General features: G+C 46.2%; 1 protein-coding gene across 2 annotated transcripts; it reads left to right on the forward strand.

The window, feature by feature from the left end:
* Positions 1-233: 233 nt before the first annotated feature.
* Positions 234-22,655, forward strand: LOC149358478 (transketolase). Of its 2 annotated transcripts, none has more exons than XM_089570549.1 (11): positions 234-437; positions 11,779-11,896; positions 13,030-13,241; positions 14,122-14,313; positions 15,056-15,183; positions 16,748-16,947; positions 17,659-17,823; positions 18,140-18,296; positions 18,664-18,878; positions 20,554-20,770; positions 22,312-22,655. In XM_089570549.1, exons 1-11 carry the CDS (start codon positions 331-333, stop codon positions 22,482-22,484), a joined length of 1,884 nt encoding a protein of 627 aa, XP_089426675.1. In that variant the 5' UTR covers positions 234-330; the 3' UTR covers positions 22,485-22,655. The 2 variants fall into 2 exon arrangements, with proteins under 2 accessions (XP_089426675.1, XP_089426676.1); XM_089570550.1 differs by lacking the exon at positions 234-437 and adding an exon at positions 10,370-10,719.
* Positions 22,656-25,266: the final 2,611 nt, after the last annotated feature.

The following is a 25,266-nucleotide window of genomic DNA, read 5'->3' on the forward strand; positions in this document are numbered from 1 at the left end:
GCTACGCTCTCAAATTTCGCGGTTAGATTAGTTTTAGGACGTCTAGCGCCATCTGGGAGTAACATTCTCAACTTCAATGTACCGCATGTCTCACAAAAATGCACGTTCACACAGTTTGTAGCCATAAGTACAGAACACTTTTTTTTTTTCAAGAATCTGTTTTTTTTTGCTCTCTTTATCTTTTCTGGCGCTGCATACATTTCTCTCGCGCTACGCGTATGTCTACGTCACGAGGAAGAAGAAAGACAAAACGTGCAAACGTAAAAACGCGGAAGGCGCCGGCCGCTGCAAATTGGAGTGTGTCCGAAAGGCCCTTGGAGTTTGGATATCATGGCCAATTACCATCGACCTGATGTTAAAACGTCGCAGGAGCTCAAGGACATAGCCAACAAGCTTAGAATTCTCAGTATCCAAGCCACGAACGCCAGCAATTCGGGGTAAGACGCTTTTCCGAACGCTCGGTGCATGCCGCTTGCCGCATGTTCCTATGGTGATAAGTAATGACATGCATAAGGTCACAGTGACCGTTAGAGCTAGTTTTCTCATTCCCATAGCAACTGGCAGGCTTCGTTCGTAGCACCGCTCTAAAACCTGTTCATGAAGTTTTGTGCATTTGATCCCTCACACTATGTGTTTGCATGTCTGCTCGTTACCGGTAACAGTGATCGACCCACGTGTCCCGTTTTGAATTTCCCAATCGTCACGAAGGTGCTCCTTTGGTAGTGCTCTATATTTAGCATGACGACGGGTTGCGTCGCCCAGGTCTGTTAAGTTCCGCGCGAAAGTTTCGGTTCTTTTTTTCCTCGTGCCGCTCCCTTCGCTAAAAAACCTGAAGGCACTTGCGGTGCAGACGGACTGGTGTCGCCATCTGAGGAATTTCATGACAACTATTCACGGAGCATGTTGTGAGCGGGTTCTTCAAATGTAGAATACCATATTGGGTCGGCTTCCAAACTTGTGTAACATGCACTGAATAAAGCACTGACGCGCTTCTTAGCCTATTTCTGGCATGTACTTTTCGTCCGTCGTACTTTTAATTCCAACAGTAATGGAATGCCCGTTTCATTATATTATTTGTTCTGTAGCTACGGCATTTCTTCATGAATCCTTCATGTCCTTTTTGACGACTAAATGCTGATGAATGTTGTGAAAGAAAAATGCCACATAGTGCATTTTTCTTTAACAACATTCATCAGCGTTTAGTTGTCCTTCTTTTTGTTTGTTTTTAAGTAAAAATTGTCAATCTTCTAAACCTTCGCACGTGTTTGTGAGCACATTTCTGCCTTTTTTATCGCGCCATCCTACTGGTTTGGCACGGAGTAATATTGACAAGCAGCAGTGATCCAGTAGTATTCAACACAGCCCTACTGGAGGGGATTTTGCAGCGACCTGGCTGTTTCCCCAGTAGGCGTTTCTCTCGCTTTCCTTTTAATTTTTTCCTTCAAACCTTCGGCGCAGCAGCAAAAATCCCCTGCCTGTGTCCCTTAGTTTCTGGGCTGGTGTCTTCTCTATATATATATATATATATATATATATATATATATATATATATATATATATATATATATATATATATATATATATATATATATATATATATTCTAAATTGATCAACACCACAAAATAAAATTAATTAATTAAAAAATCCCGTGTGTGTCCCTTGGTTTCTGTGGCTGTTGGCTTCTCTCATATTCATGACGAGCTCCTCATTCCCCTCTCTTGTTTGCTATGTATATATATATATATATATATATATATATATATATATACACACACAATAGGGCCATTTGGCTACATTAGTGTAGCCAGTGTAGGTAGAAAAAATGGCCCTATTATCAAACGGAGTATAGTAACGTGTTTTTTGGATGTGTACTGATGCTAATTAAAAAATATACAACCGGATATAAGAGTGCTAACTGGTGACAGAAATTGCTCGAAATGAAAAGGCGGTGTTACGGTGATTCATTATACTGACACAAATGGTGTGTATGAGTATGTAGTGGCGTACTATGTCTGCAGAGTAACCAAGATAATGATTGGTGATTGGTAATCGGTAATGTGATCGGAAATTGTGATAGTATCGACGACCGTGATCGGTAATGTGATTGTGGATTGGGAATCAGGGAGAAATAAGAAAAAGCAATAAAAATGGAAAAAAAGGAGGAGAAGGCGCTATCGCGCCTACTCTTCGGCGAAGCTTAAGCGTCCTAAATTTTACTAGGAAAACCATGCTAGTCGCTATTTCTTTTTCGAGAAAAATATTCAGGAAATACATGCTGCAAATGGACGCCTCTAGCTCTTCTCAAGGTGGTCGAAATTTTCGGAGCGCTCCACTACGGCGTCTCTCATAGCTTTAGTCGCTTTGGGACGTTAAACCCCATAAACCAAACCAACCATCTTCTCAAGGTCAATGCCGTCGGGTAGCCACTGGTGATACAGTGGTACAAGCTTTCACCCTGCCTAGTGCTGGGCGTCTTTGGGGTGAAATGCTTAGGAAATGGGTCTTTGACCCCACCTTGAGTGGAAGAAAAAACCTCGTGCCATGGAGCTCTTTGGCCACAGATTCCCTTGTACCATAAAAAAGTCATCACCATGCAAGGCGCGTTTACATTTGCGCGCGAATTCGTGAAGGCGAGACCGGTCTCTGATCTACCCATTATAACCCGCCGGTTAACAGGTAGCGAAATCTGCTGATCAGATCTGTTAACGTTGTGGGACTGAAAAAGCAGGCGTCGCCCCGTACACTATTATTTTCCTTGGATAGTTTCTCCTTCTTTGTTTCCTTTCTGTCTACACTCCACTCACTCACTCTTTGTGCCACTTTTAGCGTGTCTGCCTTCGGAAGGCCGCTTGCTGCGCGCTAGCACGTTTACTTTTTGCGCAAGTTGCGGCCTCGTATATTATAAGAGCTGCGCCCCCTTTCACTTCCGTCTCGCGAGACCTGCTCCGCTCACGGACGGCCGGGGCGGACACGCTTGGCCAACATTGAGTTATAGTGATTTGTGGGCGGAACTCCTGGTCGTGGCCGCGCGGACCTGCAATCGCTTCGAGGGCTTCTGTTGCCGTCGTGTTCCGGAAGGAACAGCGACGGCGCTTGGTCCACCAGAGCGAAGGAGGTTTAACAAAACTTGTAGTCGGGAAAGATGGTACATATCTTATTTATTCCTATTATTTCTTCCCGAAGCTAAGATTAAAGGAACTGGCCTTTATTCTTTTTTTGACTCTTAGACGCGTCTTGTGTGATGACTTTATTAATGCGAAAGCATTATATGGCTCGCGCCGTCAGAGTGTCCGCAAAATGTGCACGCAAATTTTATCCTCATGATTGCTTCGTTCTCTGAAGATAAATGTGTGAAAGTGTGTGAGAGATAGTGTGTGATAAATTTGCCGTGGGAAAAATTTAATTGGTGAGATGTAATTTGATAATTAATTAAACGCGAAAAAATACACTTAGATGTCAAAATTGCCGTGGACGTCGATATAGTACATTTACGTCACAACAGCCGCGGACGTCGATATAGTATGCGGAGGTTTTGATTTCGCATTGCTCCAATGCTGGTCTCCGGTTTTTCGGATCTGAAGAGATCTCTATGTGGTCTCACCGTTTTCAAGGTTTGCCTCGCTCCACTGAGAGAACTCCGAAGCTCGAATGATGAGACTGGATTACGCAAAGAGGACCACGAAACTGCGCTCCTGCGTCGAACGACACGACGCCTCTAACCTCGCATGAGAATGAAGACACGCGTAACGGGTCTTTGCTTTGTCTCGCTGTATTCTTCAGTATGTGATGTTGAAATACTTTGTGAGTGCTATTCTCCCGTCATGTAATTTTGCCGGAATAGAGCTTGAAATCTTAACTGCGAAGCATGTGGTATGCTTTATGGTAGATGTCCCAAAGCTACAAATTGCCCGGGCTATGAGAAGTGCCGTTAGTGGAGAGCTGGTGGTTATTTGGACCAGCTGGGTTTATTTTTACATGCATTGAAAGCACACGGGCGTTTCTGCATTTCATTGCGGCTGCCGCTGCCGGGGCTCGATCTCGCGTCGAACCGCAGAGCATCTGGATTCACCATATAATGATTCGACTGCCTACTGTTTCACGTTTCCTGCATTAAGCTTGCGGAATTTCTTATGAAATGTTTTGATTTATGCGCACCTTTTTTTTTTTGTATCAGAGCTATAGGACACCGGTGATAGGCGACGCGGCACCACTACCCAGTTGGCATAAAAACTCTCTTGGACGTTCTGCGGATGTTAAGGATGTCGTCAGGGTTCAAGGGAGTTCTAGTGCTCATTGGGGTAAGTCATGGCCCAATGTTTTCTTCACGGGCGGAATGGCGTTTGTAAGGTACAGGACCTGACTACATATATGGTAACCACGTCCGCTAGCTGCACTTCGAATAATTAAGGAATGTCATCAACGATAACCGATGTTCGTTAAGGGTGACGGACTGGATTCGAAGGCAGGGCAAGCGTATAGTAGCGGGCGGCAGAAAGTCAGTTGAGCGGTTGAGATTAGGTTTGCTGGGATGAGGGGCGAGCTGCATGGTACAGGACAGGGATAGTTGGAGAGATAGGGGAGAGGTCTTTGTCCTGCAGTGGGCGTATTCATTGTGATGACGATGATGATTGTCACCAACGATAATAACAACTGTTTCTATTTTTCGCGACAAGAACGTAAGTTTGCCCATACCGTAAAAGGCACAGTTGTGTGCTTATCAGTCCTTGAACAAAATACACTACTTGAAGTTGATAGTGGTCTTGCAAAAAGGATGTTAAATGCAGAAGGCACGTGTCATAGACGTCGAAACTAGGAAGAGGAAGGACTAAACTGGCTGGAGGCCTTCTCTCGAAATGTGGCCTGTGGACACGAAAGGTCATTTTTCTGCACTCTTCATGCCCTTCCAGAAAGTTAAAACGCGTCATGCCACCCGCCCTCGCCCCACCCGCCAAAAAATATGTTTGCCAACGCCTCTATTCTGTATGCCTTGTAATGTGAATGTGTTCCTTGTTGATATTTTTTTCATCCCGAAAATAACACACGTCTCCTTGCACACCTCAGTGCGGCGCAGAGTTATACGGTAAGGTATAGCTGGCTCGCATCCGTACAAGAACTGCAAGTAGCGCCTAAAGGACGCAGCCAATTAAACGGAGCAGAGAGGCACATACTTCCAGCTTTATTTCGAAACAGCATGTGACTGCAGTATGACTCTCCTGCTGTGTAAATTTGCCTTGCCTCCTTTTCCGAAATAAACTCTTGGAAGCCAATCTCTTTTCCAGTTTCGCATGGTTCGAATTTAGTGCATTCTCCCCTCCTCCAAAGTCTCGACCGCCGCAAGTCGATCTGAACCCGCGTCCTTGGCCGTGAAAAGAAAAAGCCCTTGCAAAGTGCTAGTGCTCTTCGGAGAAGCGTGCACAGTGTATCTCGTCTATCTAGAGCGCGCTGCCTCTAAGAGTTTCTCTCCGCGGTTATCGTCGCAAACATCGTGGTCACCGCCTTATCTCCGCGCCGCGCCTCGTTCAAGTACTACAGCCTTCCATAGCAGGCGACGAACATTTTCATCTCTCATATAAACAGCTTGGAGTTTCTTCTCACGCGCTAGAGGTTCCTCGTACTCTGCTATCGTTAGACAGTGATCGCTCCGTCTGGCTCGTACAGACAAGAATACAGAGGTCGGAACAACATGCGCGGTGCATGCTTTTTCTGTTTACATGTGCAAGCCCTCTTGACTGAACGTACGATTGTAAAGAGCTCCGAGCCACTGTGTTTCGAGCCCGCTATTGGCGATGTTTTTTTTTTTTGTTTGTGTCGTGTATTCTCATCAAACCCTTCGCACGTGCACGCTGTGTTTCACGGCGTTTCTCTTTTTTTTTTTAACTTTTAAGTTCTTCAGCCCAAGCGCCATTGGAAAGTGAAAGACAGTATACTTACTTTGCTCCCATGCAGTCGCGTCTTCAAGGATCGCGGAGCTGCCTTTCATGTTGGTTGCTTCGTCTAAATCAGCTCCCTGCCCGGCCCCGCCCTGCCCTGTCCTCAGCAGAGAACTTCTAAATTTCTCGCGCAACACCATGCGATTTTGTTTCGAAAGCAACACTACGCGAATCGCCGAGCCATTTCGCGGACCATAGCGGAGCTGAGGCAAGGCCATACTGCGCATGCGCGAGGAGCAGTGACGTCACACGGCGCACAGCTGGCGCGCCGCCGCCGTCGCTGTGCGGGTGACTCAGGGGTGCCACCGCCGCGCTCTCCAGTTGCGCATGCGCAGTAGCGGCGCATAGCTAGCGTGCCGGGGCCGCCGCCGCTGCCGCGCGCTCTCCATCGCCTCTCTCTCTCTCCTCGTTGCTTTCGCAACCCTCTAGGTTTAACCAGAGCTAAACTGCCATTTTTTTTTGCAATTTTAATTTAGATATGTATATTTTGCTGCGTGCGCTTTCTATGGCGTGTTGATGTCTCTTCGTTCCGGAGAAGGGTCATAACCCAGAAATTCTAGACAGCCGCATTTTTTTTTTTTTCAGCTGGTTGTTCTTTATGAACCCAATTCTTTCTCATATCGCAAGGTTGGGTCATAACAATCAATATATCGGTATATCCCTCCCCAGGACGCTTGTAGATGTCTGCTGTTTATTGCCAAAAACGCAGCCCATTGATTTTCTATGGCAGTCTTCTAGGTTCTGTGATTCCGACCATGGCCAAGATATGCAAGTGATTGCGATGCTCACGTCACTGATGAATGCCATGCATGCTCTGCTGTCCAGCTTGCGTACGCCAGCAGCACACAACGCATTGCATGTACTGGGCGCGCTACAGCCAGTTCTTGCAGCTCTACATTAGAAGACACCATGGCTCCCCCGGAACTATCTTTTCCGAAGAAAGTCAAGCAAGCTTTTATTTTTCATTGGAGTGCCCGCGGGCTCCAGTCCCGGATTTCAGATATCAGACACTATGTTTATGAAAACCGCTTCCCCATTCTGGTTATCTGTGAACCGAATCTGCCCAACATTTTACGATTATCCGGTTATGAAGCACTTACTTCTCCACGCGCAGCAGAACCAGCAAAGTCGCCGTCTACATTCGACGTGATATGTGCTCCATTCGGTTCCCCCACACAACGACAACCAGTATCATTTCTTGTGTGAGTGCCCTGTCTTCGTTAACGAAAGACGTAAGCTGCGTTGTGCTCTGGACCGCCTTGATCCTAGCCCTTTCACAGAGGCCAATATCCTCGGTCTGTGGCCACAACAGTCGACTACCATCAAGGCTCACAAGGCACTGTTTTTTTTTTTTACGAGAGACTGCCTTGACTGATAGATTATGACTGTCTCTCGTTCCTTCTCTCTTCCCTTTTTAATCCCCTCATTCCTTTCCCCAGTGCAGGGTAGCCAACCGGAAACCTTTCTGGTTAACACATCCCTGCCTTTCCCCCTCTCTGTATCTCTCTCTCTCTCTCTCTTCTATGTTCTGTGTCCTGCACTCCATGCTGGACAAACCTTAAAAACAGGATTTCGCTACGCATTAGACGATTAGACAATTCGCATCAGTATGGTCGTAACAGTATCTTACAGTATTCCAAAGTTCGGAAATTTGTGGTGATTGGTGGCGATAGTGCCTGAACGTGTTAGGTTATTTCTAGTCCTATGCCATTTAGGCGGCTCATCACAAAATGAACAAGGGAGGGGAAAACCTCAGGTTGCTAGTTATGGTGCTCGGCTGCTGACCCGAAAAAAAGCGGGTTCGATCCCGACCGCGGCGGTCGCATTTCGTCGAGGCGAAATGCTGGAGGCCCGTATACTGTGCAATGTTGGTGCACGTTAAAGAACCCCAGGTGGTCGAAATTATCCGGAGCCCTTCATTACGGCGTCTCTCATAACCCGAGTCGATTTGGGACGTTAAACCACAATAAACCATTAACAGGACTGTCGAATGTGAAACGGTTACTTCCATATATGGGGTTATGGGATTCCGCGCGCGCGAGCGTGTGTGTGTGTGTGTGCGTGCGTGCGTGCGTGTGTGTGTGTGTGTGTGTGTGTGTGTGTGTGTGTGTGTGTGTGTGTGTGTGTGTGTGTGTGTGTGTGTGTGTGTGTGTGTGTGTGTGTGTGTGTGTGTGTGTGTGTGTAATTATTAAAATGGCGTTATTAGAAATACGTCACTGTTTTTCCCTTTGTGTGGCTTGTGCATCACGGCGCACTGAAGTTCCGTGGGCCACAAACCATATGCAGCCGGGGGTAAGCACCGAAGAGTCTACGCTTTGGGTCCTTACTGTGCCATGCTTCCACAGCTGTGAGCACCCTTACCGGGCTCACGCCTTCGTGAGCGGCTGCTTCTGAAAGGCTGGCGCAAATCGTGCGATCCGCGACAGCTTAGCGTCACCTCGCGTCGTTAGCGTTTTCCGCGATGGTGTAGGGCGCAGTTCCTCGTTCGTTCGCCTCAAAGTGCCGACCGGTCGGCCGGGCATCGTCAACCCGAATGACCAACGGAGCACGCGTTTATCCCCTGTCGGTGCACTGGCCTTGGAGCCCCGCGCCAGTTGGGGCAGTTTCGAAAGGAACGCCCCCAATGAAGTTATATACTCTGCGGTTGGGTTGGCGCTTGCGTGCTTGGCAAACAAGCGTGAATCGAACAGCGTGAAGGCCCAGTCCTCGACGCAGTTCTCCGTGTGCTGTGTACAGGCTTTAGCTGGCACAACGGTGATGAATACCGGGAACGAGGATTTCGTTCGTCATTAAATGGGCTAGACGAAGAAAAAGTACTAAGAAAGCAATAACTGCACATGTGTCTCGGAAGGTTAATATTCAGTCTGAAAATTCGTTCGAATTATACATGCAGTTCGAATTAATGCACGTAACGATGACTACAGTACCGCATCAGTTCGAATAAACGGGGAATTCGAATTAAGCGTGTTTAAATTAGAGTGACTCCCATTTCAGTTGTTACACACGGGATGAGTTACGCTGTATTACTGCGGGACTGCGGATAAATGTCGACCAGTCGTGGAGCCGGGATATCGATACTCGGCCGTTTTTGCGTTTCACCTTCGTCTGAACGCGGCCACCGCGGCCGGGAGTCGAACCTGCGACATTGCAAGACGCTAAGCGACGGGGCACCTCTGAATGAACCACCCGACGTGCAGAAATTATTTCAGTGTATCTCATGTTATTTTGAATAAGCACATGCTTACGTACTGTTTAGGCTGGCTGTATGTGAAGTATCTGTCGAGTATAGCTTGCGAGCACTTTTACGACGAGGCATAGAAACGAAGCATTCACCGAAAAGCGAAGCATCATAGGTTGACACTGTAGATAGCTCTTGAGTGAGTACTGTATGTTATCTGCAAGAACTACTTACAGGGGCACATTTTCCTCGAGAGTCGGACGACTGATTGAGGCTGGCGAGATGTCTGCTCTACCGAATAATTGCGCACTTATGTACTGGGCTAGACAGGCTCAGTGCACCGTCAAGAACTTCGCAGAGTGCGTGGGTTTCGACTCCCGAGGGTGGCCTTAGCTCTGGAAATGTTGGCTGTGTATAGTCTGTTCGCAGTGCTGCGCTCTTTTCTTCCCGAATCTGCTTCATGACTTGTTTTGGCCATACAGTATAATATAAAATGCCATCAATACAACTGAAACGGTAACACCAAAAGGAGAATATTTCAGTTGACACCGTATTAGCGCACTCGACTTTCACGTTGATGGTGCGAAGACTGATATGCTACGGAAGTGCTAAAAGACTTCTTTTCTTGTTGTCAAGATCTTGAACTTAAGTTTTCTAGTCACAGGTATCGTGTTCGCGTTTCATTTGACGCTGATTGTAAATCCATTAATTAAACCGCCAGATGTTAAGTACAACGCTATACTTCACCTGTTTCTAAGGCTTGCCATAAATTGGAAATGCTCGATACGCGTCATAGTGGGTTTATTTTTAACGTTTCTTGATGCCGGAAGTACTAGAGCCGTCGGTGTTAGAGAATGGGCGTGTCTGGGGTATAAAGGAAAAAAAAGTCGAGTGTAAAGAAGCCATCCAGTTTTCGAGCTTAATCAGTAGCACGCCCGCCTTGTAACAGTTTTAGCTCATGCGAAATGTCACGGAAAAACCGCACGTGTCGACAACCCGCGCCGGCTTCTCGCGTTGCCGGCAAAGGTAGACAGCGTACGCAAGAAATCCCCGTTTTCTTTCTTTGTTTCCCCTTAATGCGCCGGCGCTTCTCCGTTCCTTCTTTTTATCTTTTTTTTTCTGCGCCGTCATTGTCAGCGGATGGCCGGTTCCGGCGGGGCGCGTCGCCGCCGAGCCAGCCGCTGTACAGCTACTCCATGCGTAGAGCTGCTAGAGCCCAGCCGGCCAGCACTTGTCCGCCATTGGGCGCCTGGCTTGCCGTCATACGAGGCGCGACCACCACGTGACGCCGGCAACGGTGTGTGATAAAGCGGCGCTCCCGGCTAAAACCGCGCTTTCCCCGTTGCCGCTCGGACAGCGCCGGATTCGTAGCTGCCCACGCCACCGGTGTCCGCGGACGGTTTTTCCAAGACCGCCCAACTGCCGCCGCTTTCGATTCCGTGCCCTTGAGAGCGGCCACCGAGCGTATTCACAGGTGTCCTAGCAGGCAGTCGCCGTTTGTAATCCGTGGAGGAAAACATGCCGGACGCGAACACCCTCCAGGAACTGCGGGATATCGCCCAGAAGCTTCGCATCCTCTGCATTCAGGCCACCAATGCCTCGAACAGTGGGTTCGTGAACTTTTTGCCTTGAGAATTTCGCTTTCCCATCCTTCCGCATCGTTCTTTTCTTTTCTTTTTTTTTTTTTTTGCGCCGGCGCGTAGCGGTGGCGTGAGCGGCGAGCGATTTTCTTGAGCCGTTGCTGTGGTGCGCTCGTCTCCACTGATATTTGACTCGGTTTGATTTCAAGATTAGCGCCGGCTGCGAGGTCTGCTTGCTTTTTCGTCCGTAATAAATGCTGCGGAGCCGTGGATTTAACTTTCTTTCTGCAAGAACACTGCTATGCTGCATGTCGTCCGGTGCACTGCTATAACTGTAGAGCGGTCGGTTGTCCGGACGACGCTCCGCACGTAGGCACATTCCGCGGTCTTGTATGAAGTGAGTGCTGTCTTTTTAAAGGTGCAAGTCTTCCCATGTGGTTTCCTTCGAGTAATTGTATTGCTGTGCCTTCGTCCACTTCCGCTTAGACAGTCTGGTGCGAAGGACTTTGAATGTTGCTGCAGTTCTACACTGCTTGATTGCGGATCGAAGTTTGCCGAATCCTTGTTACTGATGCAGTTCTGATTTGCGGTTCTGCGAAATTGCTAAAGGGACGCGGCCGATATTGGTTCTCATGCCCCTCCCACTTCTCTTGGTCAACAGTGTGACTGCTAGCTTCTGAAGTACAGGGGATTATCTTCACTTCTTTTTCATGCTGTAAGAGCTACGAAGGTCGTATCGTGCGCCAATAAATCCACCTTTTTATTTTGCTAAAATTTGCTAACATTTCAGTGTTTTTTTTTTTAATTAGCATTTTTCACGCACCTAAAACAAGCAAGGAGCTTGCAAATGCAACTTCTCCAAGGCGGAGCAGTAGTGTGGATAACATCACTGTTAAAGATGGCTGTCAGCAATATTTTTATTGCCTCACTTCGGCTAGCTCGTGCCTCCCATGGTTCAGCTTCCCAGACAGCTACCTCTGCCTTTTACTATTTTTTGTGTAACCCTCCCAAGCTAGTGCAGTAACACATGTGATGTAATTGCAGTACAATTTCAACAAATGAATCCTTTCACTTCTGTTCTATTTGCAGACACCCAACATCATGCTGTTCTATGGCAGAGATCATGTCCGTGCTGTTTTTCAAGACCATGCGCTACCGATTGGATGCCCCCCGTGATCCCTCAAGTGATCGTCTCATTCTTTCCAAGGTGTGTATGCGTGTGTGTGTGTGTGTGTGTGTGACTTTGCACACCACGAGTTAGTTTGACCACACATAGTCGAGAATGTTGACTGGCACTTTGCGCAGAGTTACTTATAAGCAGCCAGCTTTCTAAGCTTTGTTTTTCCAAATATGGACATCACTGAAGTTAACACTTTTCTTGCTGGGGCTTACAAATGCTTGACATTTTTCACCTCCACACTTGCTACAAACTTTGTTCTGCGTACAATAATTAACAATAGTGTGCAAGGGTGCTCTACTCTTTCTGCTTTGTAACTTGGCCCCGCCTGCATTCTGCTGCTTGATTTGCCGAATATTGTAGGGCTGGTGGCTTTAAAGGGACAGTGAGGAGAGCTCTATTATTTTTTTTTTTTAAAGCAAAATCCGATAGTTCGGCATTTCATGGCTTTGTTGCCACTTGGCCGGCAGCGAAAGGTGCATTTCTAAGAAATTTGGATTCGAAGTTGAAAAGGTTTTTCCTGCCGCTCTGATTCAAACTAGGGATTCTCTTATGACGACACAGGACTAAGTGACGTGAAACATGACGTGCACATGGCGTAATGCAGACTCCGTGATTTCTGGCGGCCAGCAGTGCGGCTAGTGTAGTGCGGCCTAGCAGCAGCCGAACAGAAAGCTACCGCCGGCTGCACGTTGAAGGCATCTATCGGCTATTGCGGCCGTCGCTACCGTCGCTTCGTTTACGTTTGTACCGCGTTTGCCAGCGGCGATACCTGTATTTTGGTTCTTTCTGTTTTCTACGTTACAAGAGCTTTGTTGTCAGTATGAGGGGCTTTTTTGTAATCAGGAGCTGGTATTCTGTCGATACGAGCGAACTTAAAATTCTCCTCAGTGTCCCTCTAAGGCATGCAGAATGCTTCAACCTCTTGAGATTTTACTTCTGTTGAAGAGGTTTGGTGGTGTTAGGCTCTTTTCTTAAAAAAAGTTGCTAGCCAAAAGCTTGGTGCTGTGTAATTGCAGACAACTTTTGTTTTGTGCTTTTTGAGATGGTTTTAAACTGGCAAGTTCATCAGTTGTGTCAATGTTTCTGGATTATCGTGGCCGTACTAACACTGCAGTGCGAACTCGTACCTCACATTCAGAAAACATTCTGCTTGCTTGCAGGGCCATGCGGCACCAATCCTTTATGCTGCCTGGGCAGTAGCTGGCCTGTTTCCTGAAAAGGAGCTACTGAACCTCCGCAAGATCGACAACGACCTTGAAGGCCACCCAACTCCCCGGCTGAACTTTGTGGATGTAGCGACGGGCTCCCTGGGCCAGGGTCTGAGCTGTGCTGCTGGCATGGCCTACACTGGCAAATACTTTGACAAGGCTAGGTGCGTGTGCGTGCGCGCGCGCTCTTCCTGCTGAAGGAATGAAGGCTAATTTTCGTTCTTGCTTTTAAGGGCACACATTGCCATGACCTCTGCGTGCTGTAATGGCTTTAATTGTGAAATTATTTAGAAAAGCTGTCAATAAGGCTGTAGACGGCAGCTCCTGTTCCATTTGGGAGTAGGTGCAGCAAATTTTTTTGCACACTCCTTTTACTTATCTGCATAGTCGCCTGTATTGGTTGGCTTTTTTTGTGTGCTGCGCTGTTTGGTGCTTTCATTTTGGGTTTCCCTTGCATACGTTTGCGGTAATACTTAAGCACTTCTAGGTGTGTCCTGAAATGAGTGGGGAAGGAAGCATAACCCATGCTGCAACTTGACACACAAATCAATATCTACAGAGCATCTGCGTAGTTGAAATCACAGCTGTGTTCTTTGGTACTGTGAACTTCAGCTGTTTGCCAACAATAGCAGCGCTTGGGCATATAATCATTTTAATCGGGCCTTCAGCATTATGCTTCTTTGTATTGAAAGTTTAGTGCACAGTTTGAGCTTCAAGGTCATCCTTGCTTGGGTTATAAAACATTGCACAAAGATGAGCAAGTGGCCAGGGTAGCATCTAGTCTTTTTGTTGCTTGACCTGTCTTCATGCACTCCTTATTTTCTGAAGCAGATTTCAACTACAGTAAAACCCCGTAATTTCGCAGTCATTGTGACCACGAACATAACATTATGAACAGTTTTATAGAACAAGGCATTTGTGCCTTAATTGTGCTGCTAAGCTGCTCACGATGTCTGTGCTTAATTGGTATAATTCATTTCCTTGTATACATCTGCCTTGTATTTCTTGAACAGTTTTTAACTTCTTGAGTCTGTCTCTGCCCAGCTACCGTGTCTACTGCATCATCGGTGATGGTGAATCTGCTGAGGGTTCTATCTGGGAGGCCCTGTCTTTTGCGGGCCATTACAAATTGGACAACTTGGTGGCTATCTTCGATATCAACCGGTTGGGCCAGAGCGAGCCAACTGCTTTCCAGCACCAGATGGAGGTTTACAAGACCAGGCTTGACTCCTTCGGGTATGTCTCTTCCATATTCAGATGTTGTGGAGGCTTACATTTAGCCCCCTCCCCGTAGCGTTCTGTGTATGTCGTCCAACTTTGTCTAGTTGGCTCATTTTCAATGTTGGGACTGCGGACCCTTTTTACACTCGTAGCACAGTTTTGTGACCATTACTATTGTGGCTTAGCTCTGCTTAACCTAAGCAGCCGGTGTATCGCTTCTGAAATTTCGGGTATCTGCAGTCCAGTTTCAGTATATTGCGTGCTCCTTGTTCAGTGTACTAGCAGCATGCTCGGAGTTGCCTGCACTTCCCAAGTTTTAATTAATGCAAACATGTTAAGAAATGCCTGAACTTCTGTGGCAGTTTTTACATGCACTTTTCATGCACTCTAAATACTGGTAGTCAGAGTTGAGATCTGTGCAACTGTTTCTCATTATCTCTGTGCTGAGAATCTGACCATTTAGATGTCGGTGGGAATGGCTGGTCTTTGAGAATTGTGGCAGATTAACTTATCCACATGTGAAAGGTGCTTGGGCCCACCGTAGCATTCGTGAAATGCTGGTATCGTAGTGAACAATAGTTACTGCTGCAGCATGTTCCTTCATTTTCTCACTGCAAGGGTGTCTTGTTCTTCAGGAACTTAAGAGAAAAAAAACCTGCTCCCCCTCCCCATTTTTCTTGCTGGCGTGGTGCCAATGTGCCCAAGTGCATTAGCTTTGCCTCTACAGCTTCCTGTAATTCTCTTCAATGGTGTGCAGCTTTAACACTTACGTCATCGATGGACATGATGTCGAGTCGTTGTGCAAGGCCTTCTCGGATGGTGCCAATGTCCGCAACAAGCCCACTGCCGTCATTTGCAAGACTTACAAGGGCAAAGGCATTGCAGGTATGTTGGGCTTTGGCGTGGAGAAGGCTCATTCTTCGGTGCTGAGTTTCGTATTACTATGCTTCATGTTCTGTTCATATATAGAAATAGCTATTTTCCTAGAAGCTCCCATGGAAGACCATTTGTATTTGACACCGTTTAAATAAAATTTTCCTACGGAGGGATGTAATGAATGACAAGCGACAAGCGGTGGCAATTTCACACTGAGTCTATAGATTTCTTACGGTGAACACAAGTTGCAGTGCACAGAAGAGGTGGCCATATTTAAGGCAGTGGTAACCATTCAGCTTGCATATCCTCTATCACAAGACAATGCTGTTATGCAGTGAAGCCCTGTAGTGTAGTGCTGTTGTGAGGTGCTCATGTGTCATGCCGGCAAGCAGAGCAGACAGTTACGCATGGCGGAATCGCTGCCATGCAGATGCTTTCAACATGGCTCTGTGACTTAAGAGCCAAGAAAACGTGGCTAAATGTTCCAAATTGACATCTTCCTGTCCTTCATCACTCAGTTCTTTTCTAGACCCTGCATCTTGCGAGGGCTACGGAAGAACCTGGTACATTTTGGTAAGGCTCACATTTGGTAGGTGTGCACATATTGTGCCACTTTGATGGGCACGTGATGCTTATGACATTTAATGCGAAGGCAAGATAACCACTGGTCCTGAATGGTAAGAGTGGATTCCAAGAGAAGGCAAGCGTAGCAGGGGGCGGCAGATAGTTGGGCGGATGAGATTAAGAAGTTTGCGGGGATACGGTGACCGCAACTGGCGAAGGACAGAGGGTTAATTGGAGAGACATGGGAGAGGCCTTTGCCCTGCAGTGGGCGTAGCCAGGCTGATGATGATGATGATGAATCACTGCCTCTTCATTTGTTGTAATTCCAGCTATTGCGGCAGGCTGGCTTTAGCGTTGAGAATTAAAACTACTGGGTGCTCATATTGCAGTTTTTTAAAGCCTCGCATGACCTGTATGCAACTTTGGCTTCACAGCCACTATTCGGCTGTTGAAACCAAAACAGCTTGAGAAATTCGATTATCAAATATTAAGTAGTCATAGGCGAATATCATCTGATAAGCCGTGTATATTAATGCCTTACGCATCATTACAAACGAAACACACCCGAAAATTCGGAAACTGTGTAAATGGATTGCTACCCTTGAACGATAGTCTTCATTTGTTGCCATGATGACAGCGTAGGTATGTGCGTAGACTGAATGTGGGGTGAGATGTCACTTGGAATTAAGAGGTGGAATCAGCATCTTTCTAGGTTTAACTTTGGCACTGTCTTTGCTTGGCTTTCATATGTTAATATTTTGGTCATCAAAGTGTAAAGCCTCCTCCCATGGTGGCTCAGGCCTTGGTGTTTCATCTCAACCGTGGTGACCATATCTCGATGGAAGCGAAATGCAAGAACGCTTGTGTGCTGTGCGATGTCAATGCACATTACAAAACCCTGGGTGGTCTGTGTTAAGCTGGGGCCCTTCACTGCGTCATCAGTCATTTCCCTTGTACTGCTTCAATTGACAACGTAGACCCCAATAATGTGGAGCGTATTCTGTGGCAGGCATTGAAGATGCTGAGAACTGGCATGGCAAGCCACTTGGTGACAAAGCAGCAGCTGCGATTGAAGCCCTGGAGAAGCAGATGGTGAACAAGGGACCGTGGAAGCTGGCACCCCAGAGACCAGAGAAGGAAGACGCCCCTCCGGTTAACCTTTCGAACATCCGCCTCTCTGAACCTCCCAACTACAAGCTTGGAGACAAGGTGAAGCTCCCTACTTTGACTCCCGTTGGTTGGCACTAAATCTGAGCAGTTTGTTAGGGGGAGGGGTCGTCGGGCTGTTTCGATATGGCATGACAGGCAGTGAAATAAAATGTAGCTGTATTCAGTCATGCTTGTTAGGGGAGCCCACATGGCAGGCTAACTGATGGAAATAAACTAGGCTGCTTTGCATGTGAGGTTGCTAACGCTTTCAACAGCCAAACGGTGGGTATGACAACTTGGATTTGAAGTCACTTGAGACATAAAAAAACTTCACTTAATAGCTGCTTGTTCATTTACCATTCAGTCTCCTATGGGGCAAGCTGGTGTACGAGTTGGATTGGATTAAAATGAGGCACCAGTTATATCAGTTTTTTTCATGCCCCTTTGACCTGGAGTCTGAGTTAACATCGCATCTACTGCTTGGCCGTCAAAACCGAAACTTCACAAGAGAAGGTATTGCATTCTGAATTCAACAAGAGGAAGCTTTGGGCCAGTTGGTCCCAAAGCTGAATTGTTTACCGGGGATGGATGCTTACATCATGCCTCATGCATAATATCTTGAAACTATTTCCAACAAAACTCTGCCTAAGAGTCTGTACTCCTTTAGGGCATTTCATTCTTGAGAATGGATTCGTATAGTAATCGTAACTGGTGTAGCAGTCATAATCTGAAATGTAATTTACATGCCACCGCTTTGTCTTCGTATTGCAGGTTGCAACTCGTCTGGCTTACGGCACAGCCCTGGCTAAGCTGGGCACCAACAACAGCAGAGTGGTGGCAATGGATGGCGACACCAAGAACTCGACATTTTCAGACAAGTTCAAGAAGGCTCACCCAGACAGATTCATTGAGTGTTTCATTGCTGAACAAAACTTGGTGAGTGGCATGACTTCTCTCGATTTCTTCTAATAAACTGTATCGAAGAAATTTTAATAACTTGCATGGTATCGATGTGCGGACTGTCTTTGAATGCTGCAGTACAGATTAAATGCAGCGTTCGCGGTGTTTTGCTTTTTTCTGCTGGTCCACCTTTTCAAAATAATTTGTTCACTTTCCAGTTCTAGGGGTTCTCAATCTTTATATCCTTGGGGGGGGGAAACTCTCATGACTTGACTGCCATCACTTCCTGCCTTCCTGACTGTTGTAACAGTCTAGCCAACGCTCTCGCACTCTCCCAATTTTGTGCCCACAGGTCGGTGTAGCCATTGGCTGTGGATGCCGAGGAAGGACTGTCCCTTTTGCGAGCACGTTTGCAGCATTCTTCACTCGTGCCTTCGATCAGCTGCGAATGGGTGCCATCTCTCAGGCCAACATCAAGTGTGCCGGTTCCCATGCTGGCATCTCTATTGGTACGCTTTTCTACTTCAGTGTTGAGGATCACAATGAGGTGCATGCCATAGTCTGCCGGTAACAGTTAAGCTTTACTTTGCTGTGTTTACTTGCTCTGCCTGTTATGGCATGGAGCAAAACTGTACAGAGTGGTGCATGATTGGTTAGCATTTGGAAAGCCACTCTTGCTGGAACGACAGGGTGAAGAGTTGCATTCTAGCTTCACATTTTGATTTGAAATCAAAATCAACACATCTTTAGGCATTCTGCTTTATGCTTGGCAGCTAGATTGCTCATTGTTCTGGTCTTGTCGGTGCTGTTATGGACATATTGCCACTGCAGGATTTATAATATTTGTTTGTTCTCCCTTTCCTTGCTGTTTACCAGGTGAAGATGGGCCATCCCAGATGGCATTGGAAGACCTTGCCATGTTTAGGACAATTCCCGGCTGCGTGGTCTTCTACCCAAGCGATGCAGTGTCCTGCGAGCGTGCCTGTGAACTGGCAGCCAACTACAAGGGCATAGTGTTCATCCGGACATCGCGCCCCAACACTGCTGTCATCTACGCCAACAATGAAAATTTCGAGATCGGAATGAGCAAGGTAATCAGTTGTGCAGATTTTTTTTCCACTCTGTGGCGGTTGTTGGGTTGCTACAAGTTCTCTCTCTCTCTCTCTCTCTCTGGCCTAAAGAGGACGCGGCTTTCAAATTGCAAAAATTTAAATTTTTTTTACCTGACTACCCTGCTTGCAGAAAGGGTAGCACGACAGTGGCTTCAGATTTTCATGTGGCTTGTTGCAAAGTGTACCTTGACACATTCTTTTTGCGTTGATGTTCTTATATCTTTTGAACTTTTCTTTTATCTTAAACTAAGTTGGCATGGCAATAACCAGTGCATTATGCAAGCATGGATATAACATTTTGTAGAAAAATATTGTGCTGCTATTAATACATTGATAATGTCACTGCATCAGCCATCCATTTGGGTGAAACTTGAGTGAATGCAGACTCCTGCCGTGTATTGTCATGCCAGGCTTTCAGCAAGGTCGGTATAGCATTGAAGCTTATTAAAATTCAAATGTCAAAACTGAAGATTTCATGAAATTTTGTATTTAAGAATTCAATGGAGTATGCTTTAAGCATGCAAGTTTTCATTGCTCTGCATGAAAAATTTAAATTTCAGCTCCGAAACCTGCGTCGCACCTTAATATCGGCACAGTGCTGCTAGTTGACTGGCATGTTTGGCATTGCCAGGTTTGGCCTGTGTACTTGTGTGCTGTATTCAGTAATCTCTAATGTTGGGCCAGTTGGTATTAATAGTGAAATGGCAAAAAAAATAAAAAGGTTAGTCCTGTTTTATTCTTTTGTATTTAGCCTTTTTTTTTTTTGTGTGCCCAATTTCAGGATGAAGGCTATTTGCTTATGATCAAAAGGTGGCAGTTCTGATTATGTGCCTTTCTTTTATTACTGAAGTCTCACTGCTATTTTGGCTGCTGAGGTGGTAGCATCAGAGTTTGAACTGAAGCTGGTACACAGCAGCAGCAGTCAACACAGTGGATGCTGTGCTTTATTTTGTGCGTTTCACGTAGGCAGCAGTAGCCCAGTGTTGCCACCCCTTTTTCTAGGCTTGCATATACATCAATCTCAAAAGTGACATTAGTATTACTCGGATTGTTACTCGGACATTAGTATTACTCGGATAGTGCTGCTCACTGATGCTGTACTGTTCTGCTGTTTGCAAAAATTGTGAGCTGATTGCCTTGCATAATTCATGATTACCTGCATTGGCCCCAAGATTGACTAACACGGTCAAGCAATCTTTTTCAAAGGTGTCATTTGTAGTACCTGCTTGGATTTCTATATGGATGACATTTGAACGGACAAGTTGCATGAGTGATTCTTGGCATTGTTTGTTTTAGTGCATTCACCATGGGTAGGTTAGCACAATAAGGTTAGTGCAAATGTTAAGACATTAGCGAATTCTCTGCACTCAAGACTTCGAAGAGTGCAGATGGCATTTTAAAAACTGTACAGATTTTGTTCAAAAAGTCTGTTCCCTGGTCTACTGTGGTGCTTCCGGAAAACCTCGGGGCTTGCTTCTCTTTCAGATTGCCTAACTTTACACACTGTTGTCAAGGAACAGTTTGGAACTGCTTGAACGCTGGTCGGGTGCAAAGTTCAGCATCGGTGCAAGCGCCGGGAGTCATTTTTACCATTTTGAGCCTTAGTGAACTCATTTATAGTGCTGAAATCTCAACGAAGCTGGTGTTCTTGCAGGTGGTGCTTAAAAGTGGCGATGACAAGGCCCTGCTGATCGGTGCTGGCATCACCCTCTCCGAAGCTCTGAGTGCAGCAGAGACCCTCAAGAAGAGCAACATCAACGTGAGGGTGCTGGACATCTTCTGCCTGAAACCCCTCGACCAGAAGACCATTGTCTCAAATGCTAAGGAGTGCGGTGGCCGCATTGTTGTTGTTGAGGATCATTATCCTGAAGGTGGGTATTGGTGCATGCTTTTCACTGTTGCTGCTTTCTTCAGTTCGCTTGCTTTGTTAAAAGTACTCTGAGAATGAGTGGAGGTTGGCCTGTATCGGACTGCCGCATTCAGACGGCAAAGATGCAACTTTCACTGAAAACTCGGCTTTCATACCTAGCAAATAAAAAAAAAATTGGAGGCTTATTAAGGTTAAGCCCAGTGGATGCGAAGCAGCCTTCGTTTTGCATTCTTATTATTAACGTCCTTAGCGTTTGGAGGCATCTTGACCGCATACACGCCCGGCGCAAAGACGCTGGCGCGGTTGCGGGCACAGAGACTGACGAGACAGCGGGCGCGTGCCGCCTCATCCCTGGCGTGACGTCGCATATCACGTGATGCAGCGATGGTAACGCCGCCGCCGCGTCGCACGCGACGGCGCGAACCGAAGCGTGGAGGCCTCCGCCGGGCGACGTCCGACGGCGCGATATGAGGCCCCATCTGCAGCCGGTGTGACGTCATCACGTGACGTCACATCATGTGATCTCACTTCAAGGTCACTGGTGGCCACCGCCGGGCGTCGCGCAAACGCCCGAAACCTACGTTAATATGCTTCGAATAAAAATGCATTGCATTGAAGTATTCACAGCAACTGGTGGTAGGTCAGCCTTGTCATAGTCGCCGTATACCTGGCATTTCGGGAGTGCTTTTACTTGTGTACAATGGCTCAGGGCGACATGTCTAGATAGCTGTGCATTTCCAGCCTCGAATTTTGCCTTATGGAAGCACTTTACAATGCAGTCCTTAGTCGGTCTAGTTCACACAGCGTTAATGAGCTAGCAGCAATCCGAACAGGGATGTTGGCATCTAGTGCATCAGCTGCTGCCAGCTTGCACTGGATGGGCACCTTAATTGCTTTGATGCCTGTATCCAATGGTTACATCTTGCACACTGCATTCAGTGCCAAAAGAGTATGACTACCGCAGTCAGTAAAAGCAGCACATGGCGTGTTGCACAGTTGCCAAGCATAAGCAGGACATTCCCCCCCCCCCCCCCCCCCTTTTTTTTTTGCCATGTCAAGTTCGAACTCAACTAGTGGCTCGGCAAGAAAGTCCTGTGTAATTGCCATCGCTCTTATAAATTTATGCCCATTGGCATTCCCATCGAAAGAAGGTTGTGCATCATTTTCGCAGTTCGCCATGCCTTTAGCATACAAGAACATAACTCCCTAACCAGAGACTTGCCAAGACTTGCCGGTGACAGCGAAGCAGTTCAGTTTTTTGGCACTGTACACGTCCCACCTATTTTAATTTGGTCACAACGTTATTTTCGAAGTTGAAGGGAGGAGGTATTCATGGGGTGGCTAAGAGATGCTGTTTGGCATTCATGCTCACGGGAAGAGAGTTTAAACTGAGGGGATGAGTTTACTGCATCTCCTAGTCCACTCTGGCAGAGTGGTGTTCATTATATCGGATAATGTCATTGCCATAATGCATATTTGGATGGTAGCACTGCAGTCTTTCATAAGGTGCCTGAAGCTCACCAGTTCGCATTTTTCTTTTAGGTGGCATTGGGGATGCTGTGAGTTCGGCTGTGGCTCAAGAGAGGAACATTGTGGTGAAACACCTGGCAGTGCGTGGGATCCCTCGCAGTGGTCCGTCGGCTGCACTGCTGAACATGTTCGGAATTGATGCTGAGCACATCGTCAAGGCTGTTCATGAAGTTCTCAAGCTCTGAACAGTCGAGTAAATTCCATGCACATTGATCATTTGGCACCAAGTTGAATATTCCAGTTGCATTAAAATAACCCATGTTTGTTGCTGTGTTCAAATATATATTTTTAATCGGAGCTTTATTTGTGTACGTTTGAAATGTGCATCGCATATTAAAAATTGTGCTTTTTTTTTCTATCTCCTACCATTTCTTTCGCATACCAGACCTACTAAACATTACATCAAAAGTAAATGGAACAGGGCTTGGCATTCAAGTCTGCTTGAGTCGGGGCTGTTGAGTGTGGTAGCCCAGACACCGTATGTTGGTACAGAAATGCAGCACCGAAATGCTCGCACATAGTTGCAGTATGTTTATTAAATTCCGCATGGTAAAGCATTGGTGCACTTTGATGCGAGTACCCTTCACAATTTTAGACCGATGCCATCTGTAAGTACAACTTGCTTGCTGTAGATCCCTCAAAAAAAAAAAGTACATGCCTAAGAAATTGAGCCAACTAGGCAAATATAGTCAGTTTCTTTCAAAGTAGTGTGTGGCCTCCGAAACTGTAGTTGAAACTAACGAAATTTTTTTAAGATGTGCGCATATTTATTTTAATTTTATTTACAGAATACTGCAGACCGAATCGGTCCAAGCAGGAGAGGGTGCATACATTTGTTAGTAAATACAATGCCTTAGGATCAGCAACAATGGTGAAGTTAGAAATCACGACAAGAAAATATAATAAAAATAAGCAAGGTTACAACGCAAATACACTATGTGAATGTACATGCCCCAAACACAGGCATATAGACAACAAAGCACACTATGCACTGCTCCTGAATGATCAACATTTCCAACCATACACTCAGATATGTAGGTTCTCAAATGGTTGAAGGCAGGAGAGGTGAATCATGAGGCAGAGAATTCCATTTGGATATTGTTTTTGGGAAGAATGAATATTTTTAGAGATTCGTGCGGGCAAATATTGGCCTGATGCTATGACTGTGTTTATGTCTCGAAGGTCTGGTTGTGTCCCTTTCGAAGTAGTCCTATATGTAGCATATATGTTCATAACTTCATAATTGTAACAGTTTGTAACCTGTCAAGTTGCAACTCGTTAATTCAGACTTGAAGGGACCAGTAGTAGTTACCAAATTCCTCGCACCCCTGAAAAAAAAAAAAAATTGCCGAAAATGCTTTGAAGCTTTGTCGGGAGGCCCCACCGCACCAACAGCCCATGCAAACCGCACAGTTTTGGCGTGCCATAAGTGCAACATGGACGTAAGCGACAGGAACACACATCAGTGCCCGGACAGCGGAGCTGCATCTAAAAAGAAAATGAAATGACCAGCCACACGCCACTGTCTCTAAATGGAGAAACTTTCACATTGGTTCCAGGGCAGTTTTATTTGGAGATTCTGCTCTCTCGATTAGGGCTCTCGCGTACTGTTTAGATCTCTCTTTCGGTGCCAACATCAAGAGGCATGCCTGAAACCAATGTGCGAGTTTTACTATGTAATCCATATATATTATAACACTTCCCAGCTTCCTCAGCCATCTATCCAATGCCGTTGGACATAACTAAGCAGCAGTAAACCACCTGTTGTTAGCATATGCACCGAACTATGGCCTATGCCCCGTCGTAGGTATGCGCAATTTCAACAGAGGCAAACAACGAGCGCCAAGCAGTTGGGATTGGACAGCAGGCAGTAGCGCAGTCAATAGCTGCAGTCACTGCGGGTTGCGACAAAGCTCAGAAACAAACTACGTGGCCATGCTATTTTTTGGCCTAGCGGCGGGTGCCTTAATTCTGATCGTCATCACGTCTTCCATTATGCGCAAGTCAGAGGTGCACAGGCTTCAGTGGTTGCTTGCCCTGCTGGTGACACCTCGGCTCTGCCCACTTCTGAAGCTGCAGTTGCGTTTGACTGAAACGAGATGGCAGAGCTGACGCTAGAATAGCTGTGTAGGCGACATAATTAGTGTCGCGGATGTGGGTGTCAAGAATATACGAGACACCTCATGTCAGGGTCAAACAAAAAACTGCTTTTTCGCGTTGTCATATTGTCAGAAGGCGGTGACCGGCCATCTTGTCTTCATCAAGTGTGGTGTGTTGATAAGCCTACCTGTGGATTCTTTGTAGTGTTTTCGTCTTTAGCTCAGGTATTAGGGTTTTGCCGCGGTCGCATTTTTTAAAGTCTGCACAGTGTGTTCAATCTCCGAAGAATATTTGGAAAATTTCGAATATCAGGTTTTCAAATCGAATATGAGCCAAATAACAAATGTGGTCGATTCGTATTCAAGAAATTTAGAATATTCTTACACCCCTACTAACTTCGTTCTAGTTATGCATGTTCTCGTCATTGAAGCAAACCCTTCGATGGAAGAAAATTTCCCTGCCAAAAATAAACAAGGTTTGTTTCACTGTAATAAAACTCTTAGCTTCTATATTTACTCAGTCGAACCTCGCTATAACGAAAAAATGGGTTCGCTATAACGAAACTGAGGAATAGCTATTCCCCTTAGAAATTTGCATAGAAGACCATATATTTGATACCTCGTTTTTGTGAAGAATTTTTTTTTTTTTTTTACAAACGGATATAGCGAACCCTGAAGGGAACATCCATTTCGCACTGAGTGTACATTAATGTATCGATGTGCAGCGGTGCGCAACAGTTCAGCTGCCATTCGATGTGGCAAACTGAAATCATCTCGCATAAGCCGCACCACACTAAACGCGCAAAATACATAGTCTGTTCTGAAAGTAGTAGGACTCATTTTTTTAAACAAAATTTATTCAAGAGAA

The sequence above is a fragment of the Amblyomma mixtum genome, chromosome 2, assembly GCF_055824585.1.
Source record: "Amblyomma mixtum isolate Tamu chromosome 2, ASM5582458v1, whole genome shotgun sequence".
In the NCBI taxonomy this organism is placed as follows: domain Eukaryota; kingdom Metazoa; phylum Arthropoda; class Arachnida; order Ixodida; family Ixodidae; genus Amblyomma; species Amblyomma mixtum.

Excerpts from the sequence above, each read along its gene's own strand:
- LOC149358478 (XM_089570549.1), top strand. The coding sequence starts at position 331 with ATGGCCAATTACCATCGACCTGATGTTAAAACGTCGCAGGAGCTCAAG. Across the intron at positions 438-11,778 it reads ACGAACGCCAGCAATTCGGG|ACACCCAACATCATGCTGTT; the intron begins GTAAGACGCTTT and ends TTCTATTTGCAG. Across the intron at positions 14,314-15,055 it reads ACCAGGCTTGACTCCTTCGG|CTTTAACACTTACGTCATCG; the intron begins GTATGTCTCTTC and ends AATGGTGTGCAG.